We start from the raw sequence: 27,467 nt of genomic DNA on the forward strand, positions 1-27,467 counted from the left end.
TGCGTACCAGACGTCAACATCAGCCAATCGCGTTGATTAAGAGGTTTGAATGAAAGGAGGGATTCCAGCTAGTCATAAATCTGTAAAATACCTATTTTAAGTTGCTTTGAAAACGTAATACTCGTTTACGGGTCAGTAAAGACCGCGATGCCATCCCTCCATGAGGTCACGAGGGGAGCTGGCAAGAGGCGCAACAAAAAGGGACATTATCGGGCGTGCCACGGCCCGATTTGTGGAATTCGGCTGACAGGGAAGAAGCCTAAGACGGGAAGCAAAGCGTGGCGCAATTGTCACGATACTCATTCCGAGCTGGACGTCGGCAGGGTCAGAACTCAGGGCACCTACCGATACCCTGCAATGGAAAGTCTTAGCACTCCCGCTCTTCAAGTCCGGACATGAAGGGAATGGGAAGAGCCCTCTTTTTCAACGGGGAAGGCAGTCTGCAGATAGAACCTATGAACCGCCCCCCACCCCGCCCCCGGCAGCGAATCCAGCTGAGAGGAGAGGCGGCCCGCTGTGACCGCGGCGGCTGGGACAGTGCACGCACAGCTAGTAGCCAGAAGGAGGCGTGCTCGCGACAGGCTGGGGAGCGCGCGCACAGGTTCCAGGCAGCCAGAGAGGCCTGGCGCGCACCGCCTCCCTGTGCCGTGTCGCGCGCCGTGGGTCTCGTCCCCTTTTCCTCTTCCGTTTGGAAGACTCCGCTCCTGGTAGTGCCCCCCGCCCAGTGTGTGCACCGCGGGGCCCGTTTCCTACGCTGGGGGCCTGCAACCGCCGCTCCCTGCGATGTCGGCGGAGGCTGGCGGGGATGCGCCCCCGGTCTGGGGGAAGCTGCCGGTGTTGCAGCCGCTCTCGCCACCTTCTTCGCCAGCGGGAGATGATCCTATCGGTCCTTCCCCTGAAGCCGGGCCCGCCTTCCCACCACTGCCTCCTCCACCCGGAGCCTCCGGAGCTGCAGAGGAGCCGGACTCTCTAGACGGGCCGGAGTACGAGGAGGAAGAGGTGGAGATTCCGCTGACCGCTCCGGCGCCTAACCAGTGAGTACCGATTCGGGGGTTATGGCAGATCTCCCGGTGCTTTTGACCCTTATGCTGCCCGCCCTGTGAACGGGAACATGCTTGTCTGTTTCAGCACGGCAGAGTTGCAGATCCATATGGGCTTTGTGTGGACAACTTAAACACCTTCTGGTATTAGCTCGCCTCTCAGAAGTGTTGGTGAGAAGAGGGCGTACTGCCCTCTGAGCCCAGGGTTCGGCCCGATCCTGCCCAAACTTTGGGCAGGATCGGGCCGTCAAGTTCCCGTCAAGTTCCAAAACCGTGCCGGGTGTAATGTTTGCGGGAACGTGTGGTGTGTATGCGGCCTCCCCAGCGAGCTGTCACTGTCAGATCTGATCGCGGGCTCTGGGGTGGAGAGCAGTGATTGATGGTGCACTCTGGGACCGAGGAGCTGTCCTAGTGAATTGACAGCAGGTGTCCAAATGACGAACAACGTATTTTTTTGCCGTACAGTTGTGTAGCGAGCTTTATGATGTACTTTTCATTAGTGAAGATGCTTACTAATTTGCTCAGTGCGTTGGAAAACATTCGTTGGTCTCTCATTTATGTGAAACTATTTTCCAGGGCGATAATACTCGGGACACTGTAAACAAGATTTTTTTGACTAATCAAATTCGCGAAGGTTGATGTTCTCACGATGTCCACGTGTTGTTCTTATTCTATGGTTAGTGGCAAGTGTACAGGAATTATAGGCAATACCGTTGCTCTTGTTAGAGAGGTGCAGAGAGTGAGATGTTATAAAGCTGCGAACTTTTGCTGAGAATTGAAAGGGCCTGAGTACTGCACAACGTCGCCAAGCTGTGTCGAGCACTAAAAATTAGTCCTAACCATTCCCATTTCATTATTGAATTTTATCTATACTAACACAGCATCGTATAATTCACATCTTATCTTCCAACTTAATGTCGCTCACCACCACACACAAAAAAGTGTGATAAGCAATGGAATGCACCATTTGAGAATATTAGGATTTATTTCAACCCATCGACTCCTATTGAAAATACCAAGCAAAACATTTCCTTGGTACCGCCCACCAATATTTTATTGCTAACAAGCGAGTCACCTTGTAGCCAAAAATATATTGACCAGAGATCATGTAGTTCCCAAACTGAACTGGGGTCCGCGGACCCCCAGGCCAGGGGTCCTTGACACAATCCTAGGGGGTCCGCAGACAGCAGTCTTAAAAGCGCTGCAAAGTTCCTTGTATGATCAGCAGTTTTTGGGCAGCAATAAAAGTGTCAAGATAAATCTGGTGATTAATGTACCTGCTGTAGAGAGATGGGGTTTTTGTCCAGTGGCAGCTTTGACTCATCTTAGTTAGTGCTGATAGTTAATATGCCAGTGCAAAGATTGTCCACCACGCTTTTTTTTAAAACCATTATTTTGTTTTGTGCATAGCTCAGTGGGTACCTGCTTTTGCCACAGATATTGTTTTATTATTGTGCAGTTTAAAAGTTCCAATCGTAGTCTAGCACAGTGAGCTATGAACTGCCATCAAAGAGCTGCATGCAAACTGCATGGTACAAGTCAGTAAGTTAAGCTTTTTCCCAGGCTTTCATTTTCTCGATGCTGCAAATAAAAGGTTTGTTACAGTACAAATAAATCCTTATTAGTAAAGTCAACTCTAACCCCTATGTTATGTTCTGAATCCTGAGTTTGTGCTTCTCCAGACCAAGCACTCTTAAAAAAGGCCCACTAGAATGGATGACATGTGAATCCTACACCTTGTAGTCCCCTTTGCCTTATGTAGCATTTTCTATTCAATGATTTACACACATATGATTAATTGTCTCTGATCTTAACTATGAACTGTGATTTTTTTTTTTTACCTTGTTATGGTCATACAATTGGTCGAATACATTTTACTTACTAATTGTCTGTGTATGTATTTGATGTAAAGTGCTCTGACAACCTGTGGTATGAGAGATACTATTACAAAAATTAAATACTAGTGACTGGGGCTATGGAGAGATGAGAGACACTGTGGGAGGGTAGTAGTGAGGGAATTACTGATGATTGGCAATTATTGAAGATTGACAAAAGATTGTTGTATCCTGGTGCATAGTAAGGTCATTGTTTACTATGCTTTAAAAGCTAATACCATTTAATATATAATGACAAATGTGTTGTAAAGTGCACCATTTCCCCCCAAATGTTTTTGGGGAAAGCCCCACTAAAAGCAGCCTTTGTAGTGGTCAGGCTCACTTGTTGTACTTTGTGTGCACTGTACGGGGACTGGTCTGACAACATTTGCCAGAGCAGCTTTAGGTTTCCAATTCACCCATGGCAGGAGCCTCGGGCTGCGAAATAAAACCTAACGATGAAAGCTAGTTGTGGGGTGCAGCACCAACCTTCCCAATAGGATTTTTCAATTTTTGCAAATATTTCTAATATAAAAATACTAAAATTTTTAGTATGTCAAGTTTAGTCTTTGTTTGATGTGCACATGTGTGTTTTTTTCCCCCTTCGAATTACAGTTTTAATGTTTGAGATTTAAATCATACAAATTGCTTGGGTCCACTGCTTCCAGTAGTGACTCAAAGGGGGTCCTCAGGAGTGAAAAGTTTGGGAACCACATAATTTTCCCTTTTCTGTAGGTCCATTGCACTTTTCTGACTGTGTATGTAGTTGACAAATTATAACTAACAAGCTCTATGTTTCTGTTTGTTTATAGAATCTTTTTTTTTCTAGTTATCCATACATTACATTCAATTATTTCCTTTTGTCTTTTTTATTTTGTGGAAAGCATATCTTGACGAGATAGCTAATTGAGTTTTTTAATTTTGTTTAAAGAAAGCGGGTGCTTTGTTATGAAAGATCTAATGATCTATGCACGTTGAATTGAATGCTTTTCTCTACATACAGCTAGAGTAACCTCTTCACTGATTGCAAGATCTATTCTCACGGGGAGCTTTTGTGACTACCCACATTTTAAAGTCACTGGGGTCTTTTCATCAAGAAGCATGGTAATCCAAATTAGGTGTATTTGCATAGATCAGTTTGCAAATAATCAAAGAAGGTGCAGTTTGAATTTACAGGACATCATCAGAATATAGTAGAAGCATTATCATTTAGGTGGGAAGCCTTTCTAGAACATACTGGGTTTGAATAACATATGCCATTGCAATGCGAGCTCCATCTACACAATGGGTACATCACAATCTGCAGTGCAAGCATCCTTGGCACAGGCATGCACACAAAAAATTAAATTGTATTGAGTCGGTAGAGTAAGAGCATGCTTCTCTCTTAGAGACATGACGGGTACAGTCTGACCGGTTTCTCAGACACCTGCACATCAGGTACAACATCAACACAGGGGTTATGGAAATAGGAACAGCTTTTCAAAATCCATTACAGTCCTACCTACGATTTACATGGTCCCAAAAATACACAAGGACGTACAAAAACCATCATTCTGTCCAATTGTGTCCACAAGAGGCAGTATCCACCAACCAATCAGACAATTACAAGATAAATACCTGCAACCAAGCGTCACGAAAATGAGAACATACGTTGAGGGCACTACCGACTTCTTAAACAAATTACGAACCCTTACACTTACACCGGAAGAACCAATCTTACTGTGCACTATGGATGTCAGAGCGTTATACACTTCCATATCCCATAAAGAAGGGATTGAATCCTTTGAATATGCACTGCTACAAACTGAGCTAGACATGGAAATGAAAGTATTTTTCATGGTACTTCTATGTTTCACTCTATTCCATAGTTATTTTAAATGGAAGGAACAATACTTTTTGCAACAATCTGGAACCTCCATGGGAAATTCGACAGCTCCAGCCTATGCAAATCTTTTTATGGAAAGATATGAGGAATAACACATCCTATCACAGCAACCATGGAAAACGCACACAAAACTCATTTTAAGATACATTGATGATGTGTTAATACTATGCAGTGGATCAAAAACAACCTTAATAGAAGCAATCGCAGATCTCAACAAGAAAGATGACCGAATCCAATTTACATCAGAAATACACGCATCAAAAATTGCCTATTCTGGATGTGGAGATCACAAGAACCAACACAGGTTTCAATACAGATATATACAGTAAACCTACGGACCGTAATAACCTCCTACACTACCACAGCTTCCATCAGGAAAGCCTAAAAAAACATTTACCGTACTCACAAATGTTGCGGGTGAAAATAATTGCATCATCACCAGAAATAGCAAACAACCGAATTGTGGAAATGGAAACCAGATTTCAACAAAGAGGGTACCCTCAGGATGTATTAAACCAAGCTAAAACGCAATGTGCACAGAAGACCGGAAATAAACTCCTGGAGAAAACACCCAAAAAAGAAAATACCAGGGTAGTCATAGTCTCTAAATATTCCACCAAAAGCAAAGCATTCAAGAATATCATTAAACGACATTGGTCTATACTGGCACAAGAACAAGAATTCAATCACATTTTTATGGAGGAACCAATTTTTGCATACCAAAGAGTGAGTAACTTGGGAGAAATACTAAAGCCTAAAACCTTAAAAAGAGATGATACATACCACAAAACAATACCTTGCTGTAATTGCAGCAATTGTAATAATGTTATAAGAGGAGCGATCATTACCCATCCAAGGAAAGGACACACAATTAAATTGAAAGTATCAGCCGCATGTGACACTATGAACGTTGTGTATCTTCTAAAATGTCCCTGCGGTCAAGGTTATGTTGGTAAAACAGAACAAAAAGTTAAGACCAGAATCAATGCACATAAATCAAACATACGCAACAGAATGACTAAATCATTGGTAGCAAGTCATTTCATGGAAGCGTCACACATCAGTCAACTCAGATTCACGGTACAAGAGAGAGTACCAAAAACGGAAGGAAAAGACAACAACAAACTATTGTTGCAAAGAGAGAATTATAGGATTTATAGACTAGAAACCCTCAAACCGTTGGGGGTGAATGACAGAGTGGAATATAGTTGTTACCTATAACCATGTATTCATTTACGCTTTAGAACTTTTTTCCTACATGCCCCTGAGAGATCTCCCTTGTAAATAGGAAATTAATAATTTATAGCTTTTTTTCATACAGCAGTTAATGGAAGTAGTGATTTGTTTTGTGTCATAACATAATTTGTTGTTCAACACAAGATTGATTTATAAACTGCAGACACCTATAATTGAGGGATCACTATGTTTACTATGGAATTCTAATATGGCACTCGCAGAGTGGCTGTAATCTAGTCTTTACATAATTTTTACCACTCGCGACATAACAGACTTCAACATGCCCCCCACTGTCTAGTCCATTTATTATTTCACCATTCACAAACAGGCATCTACTCATTGCATGGGACTTTTGCAAGCAGCAACATTCTACCACGAACATTGTGAAAGGCACACAACTCCAAGTAAGTTAAAGCGCATCCAATTGAATTTTATTAAGGCTAAAGCTAAGCGGTGTCTCACTGCGTTCTACATGAGCACGTTTAACCTTGATACACGGCACCGCCATTAACCTGAATCATAGCGAGGTCACTGCCACATTAAATATAACGTAAGCCGCTTAGAGTCCGAATACAGATTATGCACCGCAGCACTATCACAGACACCCCGAGCAGCTCACCATGTTGGCAAAACGTTTAGAAGCCTGTAACCAACCGCGTTATAATAGTAAACACAATGGAACACCAAGGTTAATACCCATTTGGTTCTAAATCACCTTGCCACTGTTTTCGGTCACTTTTGATCACACCATAACTTCATTTTTATGGAACAGTCTCACATTACCTATTAGAAAATTACCGTTCTAGTAACAAATCTTATGCTTTCTCATGTACTAAAATTATACATTTATTTTTAGACACATGGGGGTCCATTACGATGTCGGGCGGATCGCCACCGCCATGGTGACGGTGGCAATCCGCCCAACATAAATGCCCGCACGCCACCCTTTTCCCCCCGCCACATTGCAATGGCGGGGGAGACCGCAGCGGAGGCAAGCACCGCCGCCACCGGGGCGGAAAAGGGTTCATATGGTGGCGGTGTCTATCAGACACCGCCAGCCATATTTGGATGGGCGTCTGCAGTTGCTTTGCCACCACGGAAAGGCAGGCAGACTTCATTCTGCGGGCCCGTGCGGGCCCCCGGAGTGAAGGAGAGTAGGGGGTGAACACGGGGGGGGGGGTACCTGTGGTACCCCCCTTCATTTGCATTTACAAAGCGGCAGGCACCACGCAGTGCCTGCCGCTTTGTAAATGCAAATGCTTACATGCATTTTAGCATTGTGGCGGGCGTTGCAGAGAGCACCACCCGCCACAATGCTAAAAATACAGGATGTGCCCGCCACTGTGGCGGGCACATCCTAATACCCCCCACGGGACCCCCGCCCTTATGGCGGGCGGTCCCTATTACCACGAGGATGGCGGACAGGCAAAGTCCGCCCGCCATCCTGAGGCCCATGGTCTCTGACGAAGGCTTGTAATAGCCGAAATGTATTGGATCAATCAATAACATGTATTTGGATAATGAAGGCATTTGAAATAAAGTGAATAACAACTCTAACTACGAAAAGAAATGAATAAATAACAAGCATTTACAATGCAATAGGTTTCACATTGACGTGAGTTTGAGCTATTGACATTGCAAATAACAATGCCTTTTATTTTTTTTTAAACAGTATTTACAATGTTAACAGCTCAGACTTGTGTCAATGCGAGACCTATTGCATTGCAAATGCTTGTTTTCATTGGAGTCTAAATGAGCATCTTAATCTGTAGCTGCACAATTATTCTGACCTAATTAGCTTGAATGGGGGTGGGGCAGGTGGCGGTCTGCTCTCTGGGCGAACCACAACCAGGTGTGTTCTGTGCTGGAACAGGGGCACGTCAGCGGCAGCCCCGATAATTCACAGGGACATAGTTATCCGTGTAGCAGGTGCAGTGACGCCGGGGCAGACTTTAGAAAGAGCCACAGTCACCGTAAAAAGGAACTTGTTGCAGGAAGTGGAGTGAGGCGCTGCTTCCAACTTCCGGTCACACATTTCTCCGGCCCCTGTACGCCCGCCCCCCACCCTGGGGCACCCAAGGGCCGTGCGGGGTGTTATGGTGCCTTTTGAAAGGTTGTTTTATATCCTACAAATATGCCTTTTTTTTCTTCTTTTTTTTTTTTTACATAACCACGTTATTGTAAATATAAAAACACTAATCAGAGGAGCCCTCGCATCAAAATCTCCCAGAACCATTTGTGGAAAAATAGATGCCCGTGATGCCTTCACCTGTGGTATTCTCCTTTGAATCGCTAAACTCGCCCCATTTAACGTAAAAGAAATACGGGAGCACAAACCTCTATCAAAGCAGGCGGGGAGGTCGGATTGACATGGTGTTCATCTAACAATGTGTCCACTGTATGGTCAGGTGAAGTGTAATAAATGAGTAAAATGACAACTCAACGGGCGCCGAAAAAGTCTGCATTCTTTGAAACCCAAGAAGGTAGCACCTGGAAAACAAACGGATTTAAAGAGAAAAAAATGTGAGGGGAGGCACTAAAACTCAGCGCACAATACCGGTCTCATGGAGAGGTAGAGATTAGGCCGGTTGGTTTCGGACTGTAGTTTCAGCGTCCCACGGAGATGAGGTTGGCACAGGGGATAGCGGGCGAGGCCCGGCTGCTGCCAAGCACCCTGGGGTAGAAAGGAGCCCGGGCACCGGGAGAGACAAGGCCACGGGTGGTGCCAAGGGCACCCAGTGTCCGCGGGAAAGAAGAGTGAACTTATTTTGCGGCGACTGTTGCAGTGCTCCAGATTTACTACCGGATTTCTAGAGTATGGTTGGAGTTCAGGAGTGCAACTAAAGCAAAGCACTATATGTGCATTGGGTTCGGGGGGGGGATTTCTTCATACATGACTTATATGTAACACCGAATCACTACATCTATCTATCATTTCGATAAACTATATTTATCTGACAGGATCGCAGCTCTCCGCGCACTGTGAACACCAGGTCACTTTTACCAATATAAAGCGCAACTTTTATCCAACGCGAAAGTGCTTTATTAGCTGTGAAGGATGAAAGACTGAACCTACCCCGCCTGTATTCCAACCAGTGGTCGGTCATACGCAAAGACAGATGCCCCACACTAGACTCATGCCCCACCAAGCAATATGTCCATAAGTGACCTGTGTGTTATACTGCTCACTCGGGAAACTCTTCAAGAAGCAGGGACAAATCTGCGTAATTGCTCTGCAGTGAATCAAGTGCCGGTTGGCGGCAGTACAGCCAATGGCAAGGTTAGGATGCGTAACCGAAACCACGGTTGTAGCGCAGGAGAGGCGTTGCCGTGCGCGTGCACATTGGCTGTCCCTGCGCAAGCTGTGATGAGAAGACACGCCGAGCCGAGGTAGGGGATGTGTGTGTGTGTGTAAGCGCCGGGCGATTCTGTATGCATGCATGTGTGTGTGTGTGTGTGTGTGTGTGTGTGTGTGTGCATGCATGTATGTGTGTATGCGCGGCTGCGGGGGGGGGTGGGTGGGGGGTTCTCTATGTGAGTGCGTGTGTGTATGCGCGGCGGGGGGGGGTCTGTCTGTCTGTATGTTTGTGCGTGTGTGTGAGTCTGCTTCCAAGGAGCCATGGGAGACAGGAAGCGCGCGTGACCTGATCACTTGTCTCCTGTCTCCCATGACTCCTTGAAAGCAGAAACGATCACAATAGAGTTTCGCAGCGACGATCGCTTTGCAATCGGTTCGCAGTGCGAAACCTTAAAGGGGGGGGGGTACCGCCCAAAAAAGCAGGCAGTGTAAGGGCACAGTGTTTGTTCTCGATTGACGTGACAAACATGAAAAGGAAGTCAAAGATCACACTTACTAACAAATAAGCAAGAAAATTAGATTGACAAGGCAACAAATAAGCAACAACAATAAGCAATGGACCCCTTTAAGTTAATACTATGTTTGGCAATAGACAGAGGACCCCCACAGAATTCTATCATCAGAAACCCCAAGGATTATATTGAATTGTCCAGGAAATTCGACCAGCCCAACAAGAATCCATGCCCAGTGCACTTGGAGACAGGCAACAAAATGCTAGAACGTTACAGGTCACCTGGAATAAACTTGAAGCTTGTAAATTCTTGCAAAATACCAAACTATGAAAACAAAAGCCACTGCCAAACATACGTATCCAAACACTGATATAAAACCCATAAGATAGAATTTGCCAAACGTCACCAGGGATACGTTGAGAAACTTTTTTTGCACTATTGTGTCACTAACAAAGGCCTTCCGAAAACATACGTAAAGCCAAGGAATAAAGACAGATAATGAGAAACTTCACTGTTCTAGCTTCTATGCCGAAGACTGCTGAGGATGGAGGGATATAGATATGATTGAGATAGCGCATAAAATATAGAACACAAATTAGCTCGAACTTAAAATCACTCCCTTCCATCGAGTAGAGCCTTTATAGTTGTGTAAAGCGTTTTTGGTTCTACTGCTGGAAAGTTGTTGCATGCACTTGGTAAACTCTCCAACAACAATCACTTTACTCTCCGAGCTACAACAGATCTGGTCTCGTACTGCAACCTTGATTTCAAAAAGCCCTTGTACACCAGTGAATGGATTTCTGAAACATAGTAAATTGTATCTATATTCAAGCAAAGGAAGCATCCTTGGAATGGGATATACAACAGATAAATACTGACACACTAGTCATCTGTAGAAACATGTATGGTAATGGTATCCGAGAAGCTTAGCGCATACAACTGTACTGGACACCTATACCTCGCAATCACTAATAATGTAATACTAAAAAGGTCTGGGTACGTTATACTTATACTAATAACCTCTATGGGTGTGCTGCTCCACAAAGCAGTTATGTATTGCTGCCTAAATGTTTGAAAAATGTTATCAGGCACGAACGTGATGCATATTATCCTATACACATAAGAAGCTGCTAATGTTTAGTATGGTCCTAAACATACGCTACTTGCTTTGGTAAAGGTCTTTTGGGCCTCTGTTTTTGCCTATGAGCCAAATGGTATTATTGTTGAAAACCTTAGTTGTCTCGCTTATTAGGGTAAATGACAATATCCACTAATGTTATGTAAGAGAAAATCTAGACTATGCAGCAAGGGCACTAAATAAACATCCTTCCTTGTTTGTATAACAAGTGTGTCTCCTATGGGAGTGTTTTCCTCGGCAACCTAAATATGGCATAAATAGACCACTCAATGTTCTGATTAAGTGACAGACACCAACTACCTATGGTTCTACGTCAGACCGAATTTAAGGACTGATTTAGATGATCTTCCAAATGTTCAGAAAGACAATCTCCTTAATGAGCATCACTCCCACAATTCATCAGTAGAAGTAGTAATGTGTTTCTTGAAGCAGCGCCTTGTTAAAATTACTTTAAAAGTTTAAACAGGACTGATTTCTTATGTAGCAACGGTACAGATTCACAGTGACAGACCTACCTTCCAAGAAAGAGCCTTTCCATGACAATAATAAAGAAAACTGTAAAACGGTGAAATAGGCGAGACTGTTTTATGGACCAAGGGCTGTAGAAAGCAGAAGACCGTTTTAGTGCTTTCACCGTTTAAAGCAAAAGAGCAAAAAACAGTAGGCGGGATGTGAGGGCAAGGTGGCACTCTTTGGAGTCAGGTGGTAATCTTTTAAGCCCTGCCATGACAACATATCCGTCAATAGCGTGTGAAGCTTAAAAGTCATAACGGGAAAATGTCAGGTTTTACGCAGCAACATTTGTATACATTCACTACTGCAGGTAAGCATTGGAAGCAGCTGGTTAAATCATTTTGAGGATCTGGACATCACATTCTCTTGGACAGAACGGTGCCGTCTACACGAAAAAAGATCGCCATATTGCTGTAAGAAAAAAACAAACCAAAGAGTACTAGTAGTGACGGAGCCTTGAGCTGCCCAGAAACCCTGGCAGCAACGGAAAGAGTGAGTAGGTCTTCAGTGCATGACTTGCACACTGGAGGTTTACTGAAGAAAGCGGCTAGTCTCCGCTGCTGTCAAGCAGTTAAGTTAGCACAGGAAACTTACCCTTTAAGTCAGCACTTCAGAAGTCAATGGGGATAGTTTCTTAATTGGACTCGTCTTTTCTTTGCCCGAGTACATATTAGTTTACCAATTATCGTCAATGGTTATGAGTTTGCCACAACACCGGTAAGACTCCGATCGCAAAAGTAGCAATTTGGTATAACATGTTCTCGTGTATTAATCACTGTACATTCCAGAGCCTGTGGGGCCCAATGTTCCATGTTCACTTTGTTCCTTTCTCAACATTTTCAAATCTCCTCAAGAAGCAGGGACAAAGCTGCGTAATTGCTCTGCAGCGAATCAAGTGCCGGTTGGCGGCAGTACAGCCAATGGCAAGGTTAGGCCGCGAAACCGAAACCACGGTTGTAGCGCAGGAGACACCGTCGCCGTGCGCGTGCACGTTGGCTGTCCCTGCGCAAGCTGTAATGAGAAGACACGCCGAGCCGAGGTAGGGGATGTGTGTGTGTAAGCGCCGGGGGGGGGGGTTCTTTATGTATGTGTGTGTGTGTGTGTGTGCATGTGTGCATGCGTCTGTGTATGCGTGGCTGCGGGGGGGTTGGGGGTGTTCTCTATGTGTGTGTGTGCGGCGGCGGGGTGGGTCTCTCTGTCTGTATGTGTGTGTGTGTGTGTGTGCGTGCGTGTGTGCGTGCGTGCATGAGTCTGCTTCCAAGGAGCTATGGGAGACGGGAAGCGCGTGTGACCTGATCCGTTTACGCGCGCGTGCACATCAATTGTCTTCTGTCTCCCATGACTCCTTGAAAGCAGAAACGATCACAATAAAGTTTCGCAGCGACGATCGGTTCGCGATCGGTTCGCAGTGCGAAACCTAAAAAAACACTGAACTAAATGAATGGATTAGTGGATGATTCATTACAACTTTTGTAGTAACAATCAAGGATTGAAACATTACAGCCCCTATCCGGGACACAGCAGTGACCAGGGGACGTTCCCCAATTCAGGGGCACGCATTCGAAAATTCTTTCCGTGAAGGCCACTACAGCACCTTCCTACCTTTTCGCTACCTCCTCCCTCCAAAGAGGAGGAGAGACTTCCCTTTTAGACCCAAAAAGAGCGTTGTTCTACCTTGATCGTACTAAAGAGTTCCGGGTGGACAATCAACTCGTAGTACCCAAGAAATAAAAGGCTGTGCAGAAATGGACCATCTCAAGATAAATAGTGCTTTGCATTAAGGTCTGCTATGCATTGGTCAAAAAGCTGACCCACCTCCTAGGAGGCATTGCTTGGGTATCTATTCTAAGGTAAGGAATCTTTGGCTAGAAGGCTCTATCGGTTGAACAAATTACTTACCTTCCGTAATGCCTTGTCTGGTAGAGATTCTGTCTAGCCACAGATTCCGAGGTTCCGAGGCTGTCATAGGTTCTTTCCTACTATGGCTTAGCAAATATGGCCAAGTACACCCCTTTCTGCACTTGATTCTCTCTAGTAACGAGAGCGAGCAGTCAGAGGCGTGTCAGAGTGGTTAGTATGAGGGTTACTCATGCTGCAGAATCAATACCAATGCCAGCAGTGCAATAAGATCAGTGTCCTGCCCTGTGTTTCTCTTGGCAGAAGACAATGTACTCTATTGCACAGAAAACATAGAACTCCACTACATATTTAATAATGCACATGGATAAGTCTGTGGTTTCAGGAACCTCTGCCAACATGATGATAGAGACACTACCATCCCTCTGGCCTCAGCACACTTTGCATCAACCCCCTCTGCTACCTCACTCTGCACCTCTATTCCACCTCTTCCTTCACATAAATCAGTGGAAAGAAGCAACGCCAACACTCCTTCCTTTACTCGCACTGCACGGACACCATCTACCGCAAGCAGCACCTCTCGGGACCTTAACAGATCCCCCTCTGCACCTTCCACTCCGGAAGAACATCGACCCCCCCCCCCCCCAATCCCTCAGAACTGAGGAAAGAAGCAAACATTCCATCTCCTTATCATGTACTACAATGACACCCTCAGCGTCTTTAAAACCTCACAGCACGTCTAGGGACCCCACTACCTCCACCACTGTCCACTCTTCTCTGGAAGATGATCAAACACATCCCTCACCTAGAACCAATGATCGAGGTAACAACTCTCTCTCCTTAGCACACTCTACTCCGATATCCTCATCATTCTCTCGCAACACCTCTCGGGACCCTACTACTATTACCCCCACCACCCTTCCCTCTCCTGAAGAACACTGACCGCGTCTTGCACCCAGATCCAGGTAAAGAACAATTAAAAATTTGCCCTCATTAGTACGCACTGCACTACCTTCCTCAACTAGAACTACTATGAGAACCAACATTAATACTACACTACACCCTTTATCCTCTCTTCCCCACAACATCAAGAGACGGAACAAGACTGTCTCATGACCTCATACGGCACCTCTAGAAACCTTCAAAATGCACCTCCACAACTCAAAAGAATTCCCGACAAGGATAAGAACCCATGGTTCAGTGAAGCCCTGAATGAGGAGAAACGCAAACTCAGATCAACTGAACGGAAATGGAGGCAACCCAAACCCCCAGGCTGAAACTACTCTAAAAAGCAAGAACATCATACAATAAAAGTATTCTAAAATCAAAAAAAGACTTCTTCAAATCAGAACTAGAGAATGCTAAAAATAGACCAAAAAAACTCTTCGAAATTCTGAATCAACAATCGAACAAATTGTCCAAATCTTCAATCCTAACATCAACCACACAGCTAAGTAGTGACGAATTTTCCACATTCTTCACAGCAAAAACAAATTCCCTCCAACTTGAACTCAATATGGCAGCAAGCAACGTAGATATCCCAAAGATCAGTCAAACCTCTAACCTGGTGCAACTTAAGCGATCTCTACCCAAAAATAACTCTCACTGGTCCAACTTCAAATGTTATATCACCAAAATTCTAACAACCACTAAACTCAACAACCACTTTAATAACCCTGTCCCAGCAAAGTGCCAACCCTGTCCCAGCAAAGTGCCTACCCCACATCTCTCATATCATATCCCCTCTCTGGACCAAGAACATTAATGCCTCGCTATCACAAGGTCACATCCCTGACTGCCTAAAATCTGGTCAAGTTAGGCCTATCCTAAAAAAAACGACAGCTAGCAACTCTGACCTCAACAACTTCCGACGAATAACAAACATTCCCTTGCTAGAAAAAAAGGCCTTTGAATAAATGTGTTCAGCAACAACTGAATTTACACATCACAAACTTCAATTTATTGAACATCCACCAATCGGGCTTTAGACCTGGCCATAGCACTGAAACCGCCATCCTACATATAGTAGACCACTCTCTATTAGCTCTTGACCGCAATGAAACATGCTTGATAGTCTTGCTCGATCTCTCATCAGCCTTTGATACGGTCAACCATGACAAACTTCTAAGAAGACTAGAGGACAGAATGGGGTTCTCTGGCACAGTCCTTCTATGGTTAAAATCCTTTCTGGAAAGTAAAACACAATCGTTCCTGACCGACAAGATCCTTTCTCTTTCTTCACCTAACCTACTAGGAGTACCACAAGGCTCTACCTTGTCACCCACACTATTCAACTTATATGTCGAACCACTAACTGATCTAATACAGCAGGCGAACATCTCCTACCACATGTACGTGGACGACACTCAACTTTACATTAAAACACCTCCCTTGAAGAGATAAAGTTAATGAATCTAGCTCTCGAAAAAACCGTACAGTGGCTAACGTCCAACTTCCTCAAACTAAACTCACTAAAAAGTGAATTTCTTTTAACCTCTCCCCCAAATAACTCTCAAGAAAAAAAGGAATGGACCAAAATGATCACTGCCTTAAATTGCCTGCCAACGTTGGTAGACTCCACAATATCTCTTGGAATCACTCTGGATAAGAACCTTAACATGCAAGCGCACATTAACTTGATGGCTAAAAATGCCTGCTTTCACCTCCACTATCTGAGAAAAATGAAGCCATTTATCGAGATCCCTGACCTCAAATCTGCAATTCAGGCCTTAGTCATTTCAAGGCTGGAGTACGGGTGTTCCACCCTCACAGGGCTTCCCAAAATCTCTACCGCACCCCTAAAAGCCTGTCTCGGCGCCACAGCAAGACTCATTACAGGATCAAGAACATTTGACCACATATCGCCACACCTGAAGGCACTCAACTGGCTACCCTATGAAGCTCGTATTCACTTAAAGATTGCTTGCATTACTCACAAGGTGCTACACCACAACACCCCACAGTTCCCAGCCCAAAAACTCAGACTATCTGCCGGAAACAGACATTCTAGGAACACAGATAATCTACTCCTGAAACCCACATGGTTCAACAAAACTAAAACCTCCAACAGAGCATTTTCGGGAGCGGTGCCAAGAATTTGAAACTCTCTTCCGCCATTCATCTGAAAAATCGCCTCGACCCTTCTCTTCAAAAAGGAAGCTAAAGCTTTCCTGAAAAGCAAATTCCTCCCAAAAAATCTGCATAAATACGATGCCGGCTTCAACTTTTAAATCGTCTATACTCTTCCTCTTATGACTTCTAGAAGATAATGACTTGCACAAGCTCTAATTGACTCCTTATCACGGAGCGGTTATCTACCCTACCTTTATCCACCAAACTTTATGATGTTTTTTGATGTCTTATTTTGCGTTTTCTGATGTCTTATTTTGCATTGTTACTATTTCTTTTGTTATCAAATGTACTTTTCATTCCTTGCTCACTATGTAAAGCGCTCTGTTACCCTACACTTGGGCCTGGTTCGCGCTGTAGAAAACTTTACAAATAAAATAAATAAAATCAGGATACACATCCACCTGGCCCTTTGTGCCCCACCCCTTTCTTCTCTGGTTGGCCCCCTTCTGGTTCAGAGTTCGAGATAAGGTTTGTAGTTGCAGCTCATGCTTCTCCCCTCTACACCATGTTTGGTCCCAGCACCCTTCCACTCGGGCATGCGTCTGCTCAGTTTCTCATCCAGTTCTTAGGAGCAGCACTGGGTTGCGTGCGGTCCACCTTCGGCAGCAGGATCACAACGGTTGCAGTAAACTTCCAGGTAGTACACAGTAGTCTTCCAGGGAACTGCGCAGCAGCTAGCCCCGCAGTGCATCATGGCAGAAGCAGAGATTTCTGTGGGAGCACTCTCTTCTGGGCGGCAGGCTGTAAATCACGGCTCACTCTGGTGGGTATTTGGTTTTCTGGTGCTTCTTCTTGGGTGCGATGGCCACACACATGCAGAGGATTCTAGGCATAGTAAACACCAGGCGCTGTCTCCAACACACAGTGCTTCAGGCGGTGACCATGAATCTTTCTGAAGTGCCAGCCTGGCACCTCTCTGGTCTAGTAGTCTTCTGGACTGGTCTTGACCCAACTACACCTTTGCAATACCATGGTCATGTAGCCCATTTGTGGGGCACTCAGCCCACCAGCAGGTGCTTATCCTTTTTTCAGTTGAGCCTACAACATGGGCACACCGCTCCCGGTCCCGTGGCAGCTACAAGGGTGATAAATGACTGAGATCACACTGCCTGATCCGGTAATACTGCAGTACCTTCTGTGCTCTTGCTAAGTGAGTCATTGCCAGTCAGACTGCACACCAGGGTCAATTACAGCAGTCTCTTCCATGATGAGCTCCTCCTGCACGGTTGGCACTTCCTTACCTCGCTCACTGGCAGGATGCCTTGGCACCTAGAATAGTCCAGTAATTCTTCCTTCAGATCTGACTCCAGGTGGTGCTACCTCACCTCTGGGGAGTTGGCTGTCAGAACAACACCAACCCTTGGCTGGGTAGTAGTCCCTGAGTACTCTGCAGGGTACCCCCTCCTCGGTAGACGAGAACACAACAGGAAGCAACAATGGGTCTTGGGCTCCCATCTTTCCACTGATTCCTTAGACACAGGATGTGTATTGCAGGTCTGCTTCCTAGGATCTGGTTTGTGTGAGTACCCGTTTCATGTGCTCTAGCTAGTACATTTTCATAGCCTGGTCTTTGTCTACATTGCTGATATTCCCAGTGGTACAGGTGGAGTGCCCACCACAGAAGTGCGCAAAGGTGTGAGCAGGCTGCACAGAACTATGTACGATCCCTTTCTCATAGATATCGGGGAGAGCGAGACCAGATCCTGTGTCCCTTAAAAGAACTCAGTTTTGACCTCTATTGCCAATAGAATAGTGTCCCATTCTGTTAATGCCACAGCGATCATCAATTTCTTAACATCCTCTAGCAAGGTTTTAAGATCTGGCACGTTTCTGGGCTTCCCTTTCATTGCTATATTTCTTTTGGCTAGTACCAGTGCCGGGTCAAGGTACCTACAGGTGTGCCTGTTGGTTTTTGGTCTATGCATTTGACCTAGTATACTGGTCTGACTTTCTTGTGCCAAATGCTTCCCTGATAATTCTGTAAGTACTGATTGAAGCCACTCCATAACTGAATTGTGTATTGATCCCACATGCCCAACCATATGGTGGATGTCTGCCTGTGGGGCCAGCCATTGCAGGCAATGGTTGACTAAGGCTGGGTATATCTTTGCAATCGCTATAGATGTTCAGTGTGTTTGGTGCAGGTAGTTAATAAGAGTAATTTAAGTCTGGGCTTCCTTGTGGCTTTTTTAGTGTATGTCAGGATGTCTGCCTATTACCTTACCACTTATCTGATCCTCTTTTCCCATTTAAGGTTAATAGTATATATATTAGAGTAGAAATAAAGGGATGAAGCATTATAGAGTGTGGACATTTCCTGCCTCCTTGTACCAAAAGTGAGCAGTAACCTAACCGCTTCAGAGCTAGAGGATTCAATATCGTCTTACCCCAAAGTTCCTCTTGTCCCATAGAGCACTGCATCATGATTGTAATGAAGTGCCCCTGTTCCAGACGTCCTTGAGAGAGCCATATGTGTGAAGTGTTACATTGTCGTATAAAGCTCCCATACTCAATATTCGTACCTCAGTCCATGGTTGAGTGTTGTCTTACTTAACACCTTACATACAGTAAGCCGTCATAGAAGGATCTCTGGAGCATAGGCAGTCTGCACTCACAATTGATCGGACTGCCTGATCACTTACGCATAAAAGTTTCAGTACTCTCATAAATAGTTAAATGATGTATAACTTTATTTTACTAAAGTATCGCTGTTTTTTTATGAACATATCTTAAAAGAAGGTACTTACGAACCAACCCTGTAGTTGCACGGGCCATATGTTAAGATCATGTAGTGCTTGGGTGGGTGGTTTTTTGGTGGTTTTTAGGTTGAGCTTTCGGGACCTGTTCTATATACTTTAGTGTATACTTTTTTGTGGGCTTAAAGCCTGCCCACTGCTTTTTATTTGATTGTTCACTGTACTTGCTTGTTAGGGGTCAATTCTTCCTCATTGTACCTCCTTTTTGCCTTTTGTTTTCTACCAAGGAACAGAAACCATGTCCTGTATCATTACGTTTTGGTTGTCTATCTGTTTGGGGGACTATTTTTTTGTTTCTTTCCTGCTCATGTTACACCTCAGGTGCATGTTCAGCTCGGTTTGTTGCATCTTCCCTTCCGCCAACTCCTTCCCCTGTTGTTAGTGCCATCATTTCCGGAACCCCATCTCTGTTGCTTGTTTTAAATTTTCATTTCATTACATCGAGTGCATGAGGTATTCCAGCCCCTCCCACTCTCCCTTATGCCTGGTGCTCCTGTCCCCGCCCCTGACCTACGCCATGTTAATTGTTTACATGATTAGGCAGTGATATTACTTCCTCTTTGCAGATAGATGTTTCTGCTTCTTGCATGTTCGATCTCAACAACTGGTGAGTGGTGCCCTAACTCGTGGGGCCGGGTGCAGGAGATGGGCTGCGGCGATTGGGGCAGCGGCGATTGGGGCAGCGCACATATTCATGGGACTCACCCTGCAGCGTGAGATAGAGGAATTTCCTAGCTCCTGGAATGTTCCAGATGTGGAATTGCTGCTGCCTAGAGTACTCAGCTAGCTTGTGCACACTTCATGCTTCGACTAGATTTGTTTTCCAGGGCTGAGGGGGTTGTGTGTTTGAGTTAACTCCCCATGCTCTGTACCTCTAATAAAGAGTTGCTCGAACATCTGCTTTTCTAGTTAGGGCTGGGTTAGTTAATGCTCTTCGCTGACATCTGTTGTGGTCTGCGGATCACAAGTTTGAATCCTTGCAGGGCCATCCCTAAGGGGTCGGTAACATAACTAGCTTTGTATTTGGGAATAGTTCAAGTTTACAGTGCTTGTTTCACTTAGCACTGCCTCATACCTTGTCCCGTGATGCGTTGCATAAAGGCTTCAGGTAAACGCTGCTGCTCACTGTCCCTCATATATTCTATCCTTCCGTTCGCCCCAGGACCGTCTTAATTATATCCCTTCATCCCTGGTCACACAGGTACCCTTCCCACCACTAAAGAGCTCTCATATTTTCAGCAACCACCACTCTCATCCCCAGCTCTAGTGTGATTGAAGAGTGTATTTGTAAGGCACACTTTACCGTAACCGGTCTCCAGGCGAAGATGCTGCGCCCTTAGGTCAGCCTTTTAGCAACCACGCTTCAGCAGTTTCATTAAATGGTCCATTGAGTAAGTGAGCGTCCAGGTGGGGGCTGGTAGGACAGTCAGCATTTCATTTTGCGATATGGCCGCTGTTCATGCTCTGTTCATCAACTGTTTAGATATTGGCATACGAGTGCTAGGTATTATGGAGCTACAGGCTCACAACTGGATTGTCCTGAAATCTTGGATGGGACAAGTCACAAAATTGCACTTGTAAACTACATTTCTGGTAGATCAACAGGATATACTACTATTTTTTAAAATGTATTGTTTTTGCTTTCTTTAAAAAAAAAAAATAAGTTAACTTAACTGGGAAAGAAAGCGTTCTTAGCTACATGTAAACATGTGTACAAAAAAATAAAGAATTACCAACGATACAAAAGTAAAGGCAGTCATTAAATGGTATGCCTTTTGAGTTGATGGCACATGTTTTTGAAGTACATTGTCAGGATAGATGATGAAAAGTAGTGATTGAAGGGCTAACGACGGAAAACGGTTATTTTAATCCTTTTTCGCATTGGTATGATTTGCAGTGCTTTCCATGATTTGCAGAGAGATCATCCACTTTAACCAATAGCACCATGCCCTCCAAAATGTTCTTACCTTTGTGTTTTAGAGGCAAAAATGCCCCTTCCTTGTTCCTTGAGTGCGAATGTAAAATTTCCTAGCAATTGTAAAGTACATTTTCAGTTCTATTAAGAACCTTGGGTGAGGATTAGGCATAAACATTTGTCTTTATTTCACACCAGCAGCTTCAAATAACCAACAATAAACTACATTTCCCATATCCCATAGGGAAATTAACCAAACACTACAGTCAATCAGCATCCATGAAGCCTTTTTTTTTATTTTTATTTAGGCGATTTGTTAAGCGCTCAAATACCCGTGGGTGTCTCGGCGCTGAGTGAATGAACTAGTCCATGAGGAGTTATTGCGTGAACAGCCAGGATTTTATCTGTCTGCGGAAAGAAAGAAGAGATGTAGAGGTTTTGATGTGAGGTGGAAGACTGTTCCATAGTTTAGTGGTGGTAACTATGAAGGATCTGTCTCCCCAGGAGACTTTCTTAGTCCTGGGGACCTGCACGAGACCAGCGGTTGAGGATCGAAGGGATCTAGCAGGTTTGTACGGGCAAAATGAATCTTTCAGAAACGCTGGACCTTGAGCGTGAATTGCCTTGTAAGCAATGCAGAGAGCTTTAAACTTCTCTTCTTTACAGGCAGCCAATGAAGCTCTCGAAGTGTGCCAGATATGGAGGCATACTTGGGGCATCCGGTAATCAATCTGGCCGCAGCATTCTGCACCAGTTGTAATTTCTTTAAAACACCTTCTTGAGCATTGACTAGCAGACCATTGCAGTAGTCAATGCGGGCCATGACAAGTGCGCTGATCAGAGTTCTTGCCATATTCATGGGAAGATAGGGTAGAAGTTTTTTTATCATTCTCAAGGTATAGAATGAGGAGGATACTACCGCATTGACGTGGTGCATGAAGGTGAGTTTGGTGTCCAGTATAACTCCGAGATTTCTTGCCTTGGTCACTGGGGGAGGGGGTGGTCCTAGGGCGTCAGGCCACCATGTGGGAGACCAGGCAGGGGAGAGATTGCCAAACAACATCACCTCCGTTTTATCGGAGTTCAGTTTCAAGCAATTTCTGGCCATCCAATTACTTATTGCCAGCATTCCCAGATTAAAGTTGGAGGCCACTTCATCTACATTTTTGTTTATGGCTAAGACAATCTGGGTGTCGTCGGCGTAGGATGTAACCGCCAGGTGATGGATTTTTATGATCCTCGCTAAGTCTGAAACATAAATGTTAAATAGTGTGGGACTTAGCGAGGATCCCTGGGGAACACCACAAGGAAGAGTGAAAGGAGGTGAGTTGAAATTGCCGAAGGCAACGGATTGAACTCGATCGGTAAGGAATGAGGCAATAAGGTCTTTCGCCGCACCTGTGATGCCTGCCGCTTTGACACGGTCGATCAAGGTGGAGTGATCGACCGTGTCAAAGGCTGCAGATATGTCCAGTAAAATGAGCACTGCTGATCCTCCATTATCGAGAGACTTCCTAATTTCCTCTGTGGCTTTAATGAGAGCAGTTTCCGTCCCGTGTCCCCTCTGGAAGCCAAATTGTGTTTCATCCAGACAGTTGTTTTGATCTATAAAGTCAGAGATTTGCGTGTTCATAATTTTTTCCACAATTTTGGCGGGGAGCGGGAGGCAAGCAATTGGACGATAATTAGCGACTATCATCGGATCAAGTGAGCTTTTCTTGATAGGTGGTTTGACGATGGCTTTTTTCCAGATGGAGGGAAAAGTAGTGGACAAGAACATGGCATTAAAAATTTCAGTAAGTTTAGGGCCTATAATTTCAGGGAAGCTTTTGAGAATGGAGGGGGGGGGCATGGATCTTCCGGAGATCCGTAGTTCGTGGTACATAAGAGATGAGATACCAGCTCTGAGGAGATCTGAGTAAATTCCTGGAAGGAACCAGAAGGGCTTGTTCGAGGGGGGCTAGTACAGTTCCGGGCCAATGGAATATGGGCATTAGAAACGGAGTGAGAATGTCCAGTGCCACTAGCATGCGCTTTAAATTGGGAGAAAATGTCAGTGACTTTTTTTTGGAAATGATTTGCCAAAGAGTTACATAATTCTTGGGTGTATGTGATAGGGGTGGTTGCTGCTTGTCCAGAGAGACGCGTCACTACCTGGAAAAGTTTTTTGGTCGAGTCTTGTGCAAGATTGATTTGATTGCTATAGAAGTTACTTCTCTCCTTGATGATTAATTGCTTGTAATTAAACAACATAATTTTATAGAGGGCTTTTTGCTCGGAGTCGTAGTCACGTCTCCATTTGCGTTCTTGGCGCCTACATTGTTGTCTTTCCTGTCTGAGAGTGTCATTGAACCAGGGTGAGGACTTAATGGTTCTATTGGAGGATTGTTTCTTTAGTGGGACTGTCAGATTGACAGTGTTTTGTATCCAATTAGTATAGTTATTGGCACCTAGTTCAGGGTCAGTCGCAGTGGGTGGCAGGGAGGTTAAAAGTGAGGACTGAGAAGCAGGAATGTCGATACTTTTCCAAGCTCTAAATTGTTTCAAGGGTAGGGGAGTGTTAACTCGCGGGGGAGTAGGTTGTAGTGAAAAATCAAAAAGGATAGCAAAATGGTCCGTCCAGGTGAAGGGAAGGAGATCCTTTATCACTAGAGATTTCTCGCTAGAAAAAAGACCATCCAGGAGATGGCCCGCAGTATGCGAGGATCCGGTGACCAGTTGTGGGAGTCCTATAGCATCTAATTCAGATAGCAGGGCTGTGGTATCGGGATTATCCAGCAGCTCAAGGTAGAAGTTAAAATCACCCAGACTGGTGTACTGGCTTTCACCTGCCAGTGGTTCTAAAAGCATGGGTAAATTAGCGAGGAAAGGACTGCGAGGTCCAGGGGGGGCGGTAGATGAGTATACCTTTGAAAGGGGGCGCGTTTGGAACAGAGATAGTAAAAGTCAATGCTTCGCAGCATGGGGAGGGAATAATTTCTGTTCGTACTGTTAGGTTTCCACGGTATATGATGGCTAGTCCGCCTCCTTTTTTTGGAGGTGGTCTGTCCAATCTGACATTTGAGTATCCTTCAGGGGTAGCTGTAGCGAAATCGGGTCCGCAGGAGAGATCGCCCCACGTTTCGGTAATGAAGAGGAGGTCGATATTGTGGATCTCAATGAAATTAGAGATCTCATATTTGTGCTTAGGGAGGGAGCGTACATTTATAAGTGCAGCTATACATGGTTTAGGTAGTACATTTTTGTTTGTGGTCGTTGTTGGTAAGAGTCGGTAATTATTAGTGATGAAGGAGCATTTAGGGCAAGTGTAAGGAAGATGGAATGGCTGTTTAGCCAAATTGAGACGCTGGCATTGATGGGAAGTGGTATTTAGCGAATGTAGATAGTCGGAGTTGTACTTGGTGGTAGTTGCTGGGTTAGTAGTGGTAAAACGGGCAGGGGGGTGGCCCTGGGCCCGGTCCAGGCGCGGACGGGTGCAGACGGGCTTGCCTTAGGCGCGCCTTTGGCGCGCTGACGGCGCGCCCGCTGCGCGGCCGAGGGTTGCACATATTATATAGGGGAGGCGAGGGGGCGTGTCTAGAGCGGTGGGCGTCGCCTATGAAGAGGTGAAGCAGTTTCCTGTTTGTTCCTCTTTCTCCACACGACAGCTGCCGTTTAGATTAACTTCTCCTTTACTCCATCTTCTGCTCATTTCCTAAAAGATAAATCGCAAGTTGTAATAACACTGTAGTAACCCAGGCATCATTATTAATGTTTTCTCAACATGTATGAACATATTGTAAGATGTGTTTACCTTACTTTACAACGAGGAATGTCGCCACTTACAAATCCCATCCAATGTGGAGGGGAACACCTCACCAAGGGTGTGTAGGTGGGATAATCCTCACCTCCGAGTTCTTAATAGAGTTGAAACTTTCCTGTACAATTGCTAGGAAATTTGTCATTCTATAGAACCAGAGGCGAGGATTATGCCGTTTTAAAGCTTACTTAACAGCAAAGAGGCACCGTCCACAACAGTTTTGAATACAACTTCTTGAATGTGGACTCCAAGGACCAGTCCGTAGCATTTATAATGCCCTCCAGTCTGGCCCCGTCCAATAAGAAGCTGCACTAACTACCCTCTGGACCTACCCCCTCTAAAATTGAGCAAAGATGGCACCCAGTGGACTATGAGACCCCTCCCGGAGACCAGGAGATGTGAACCGCGAGGCCGCTGGTCTCCACTTGGGTGCCCGGTAGCGCACCCCCCCCCCCCCCTACCCTTTCCATAGGTTGGTGTGGCGCAGCCTGAGGCTTCGCATTGACGCAGAGGCAGGTTGGCACCATATCCACCCCTCTGGCATGATCCCGGCGGAGGACTGCGACGGCCTCGCAGGTGGTTGCGAGAGCGGAGACAGCGTGTTGACCCTCACTCCATTATCAGAGGTGCTGCTCCAGCCTCCGGCGCCTATGCCGAGATTGCAGTCCGAGTGAGTTGGACAACATGGCGGCGCCTCATTCTTGAAACAGCCCGGACAAAGGGTCCTTCCCTCAGAGATTCTGAAATCGAGATGGCGGCCCCAACAAGGTGGCTGGGATGGCGGCTGGAACTGGCATCACACGGGGAAGCGGTGGCTCTACAAAAGTCCGGTGAGTGCAGGGCGGCAAGGATGTGGCAAGGACGCATACCGTTGGTTTTTCTGCAACAGAGCTGCTGAGGAGAGTGTGGTTTCTGGGCAGAGACACTGAAGCCGGGCCGAAAGGGGGCATTGCCCCCAGGCAGTCGGAAGACCACAGCGCCAGATTGTAGCCAACCCCCATCATCCGCACCTCTCCTCAGCTGCACAGGGATTTGGAAGGCTGATCCCGCTGCGTATGAATCTAAAAGAGGAACCGCTGACAGAGCGCAATCTGGGTCTAAACCACAACAGAAAAGAAAAGAAAGTCAAATAAAGCAAAAATATACAATTCTTAACTTGCATAAACTGAGAGGAAAGAAATTATACTCATCAGCTGCTGGAACAGGGAAGAAAGAGAAAAAACCCTACCTCTGCTTAAGGACTCTGGTTGGTTTTAGTGTTTGGTTTATTTCCCTATGGGATATGGGAAATGTCATTTATGTTGGTTATTTGAAGCTGCTGGAGTGAAACAAAAAAAGTGTATGGATAATTCTTGCCTCCAGTCCTGACGGAGAATTGCGAGCTAAAGCCTACTCTCTTATTCTGATACTGCTCATACTCATTCTTGTGTGGCCGAGACAACCAGCCAGTGGTTTATAGGTCATTTAGCCAATCAATTCAGAGAAACATAGCAACCATTTTTAGGTCGCGCCTGCAAGCAGCGCATTTGCACTGTCGTTTGCCAACCTATCGAGTAAAAAAAAAAAAAAAAAGTTTAAAAAGGAGCTTTCAGCTTGCCCATTACTTACCATTTGTAGACCTCATTATCACTCTTCTTTGCTGCCTTTTAATTTGGCAGCACTCCCTAGCCCACCTCCTTTTGTTTCTGTGGTGCGTGGGCCAAGTATAGATTGATTCGTAATAATTAGTGTCTGTCCACTACTCACGGTCTGATTGAGGTACCATTTCTTCTTTTTTTGACATTTTTATATAGCGCAAAGTTGATCAGACGTGAAGGTATTGGAGCGCATTACATGAGCACCAGTTACATTTCACAAGTTTACTTTCATTTTGTTTTAGGCATGGGAAGATTCCGTGATTTGGCCAGAATCCCAGGATGTTGAGCTGGCCCCATCCCTTGTTTTACCTTTAGATGTTTGTAGTGTTCTTCCAATGATTACAATACACCAAGGTAAGTTAACCTTTTAGTCAGTCTTGGCACAGCAGCAAGACCACTTGAGCAGATCTTTCTCCAGCTCTGCCTCCAAACACTGCTCTTCGAATTCTCTTCATATTCAAACTTTTTACCATGTCATAGTACATCATGGCAGGGAACAAGAACGTTCTGCTGTAAATATCATGCATCCCACTTCAAAAGTATTACTCCTGCCTAATACTTTTAGCAACAAAATATATTTGGAACCATTAAAAACTTGAACATAGGTTAAGTAAATGAACTACTTCATATATATACATAATCTTTTACATCCCCAATTGTTTTTACTCAATGAAGACTTCAAACAACCATATTCTAAAATCAAGAACATATTTGGGAAACAAAATCTTCCAAATAAGTGGGTTACCTAATATTACGACCTGACTTATTGCATTTGCTCACACCCTCCATCCTTCTGTTGGCCTCCAGTTTATCTCCACCCTGTTCCCTCTGAAAAGATTCCTCATACTCATGGACATCCAATTCTTCCCTGTCCT

General features: G+C 45.0%; 1 protein-coding gene across 2 annotated transcripts in view; it reads left to right on the forward strand.

Moving 5' to 3' along the window:
- The first annotated feature begins 392 nt into the window (after positions 1–392).
- The window catches only part of RASA1 (RAS p21 protein activator 1), a 926,777-nt gene continuing 899,702 nt past the window's right edge, over positions 393–27,467 (forward strand). For both annotated transcript variants that reach the window (XM_086960862.1, XM_086960861.1), the window contains exon 1: positions 393–1,034. In XM_086960862.1, the coding sequence (XP_086816988.1) occupies positions 784–1,034 (251 nt within the window). In that variant the 5' untranslated portion in view covers positions 393–783. The remainder of the gene's footprint in view (positions 1,035–27,467) is intronic.

Source organism: Lissotriton vulgaris, chromosome 3_1 (assembly GCF_964263255.1).
Source record: "Lissotriton vulgaris chromosome 3_1, aLisVul1.2, whole genome shotgun sequence".
Taxonomy (NCBI): Eukaryota; Metazoa; Chordata; class Amphibia; order Caudata; family Salamandridae; genus Lissotriton; species Lissotriton vulgaris.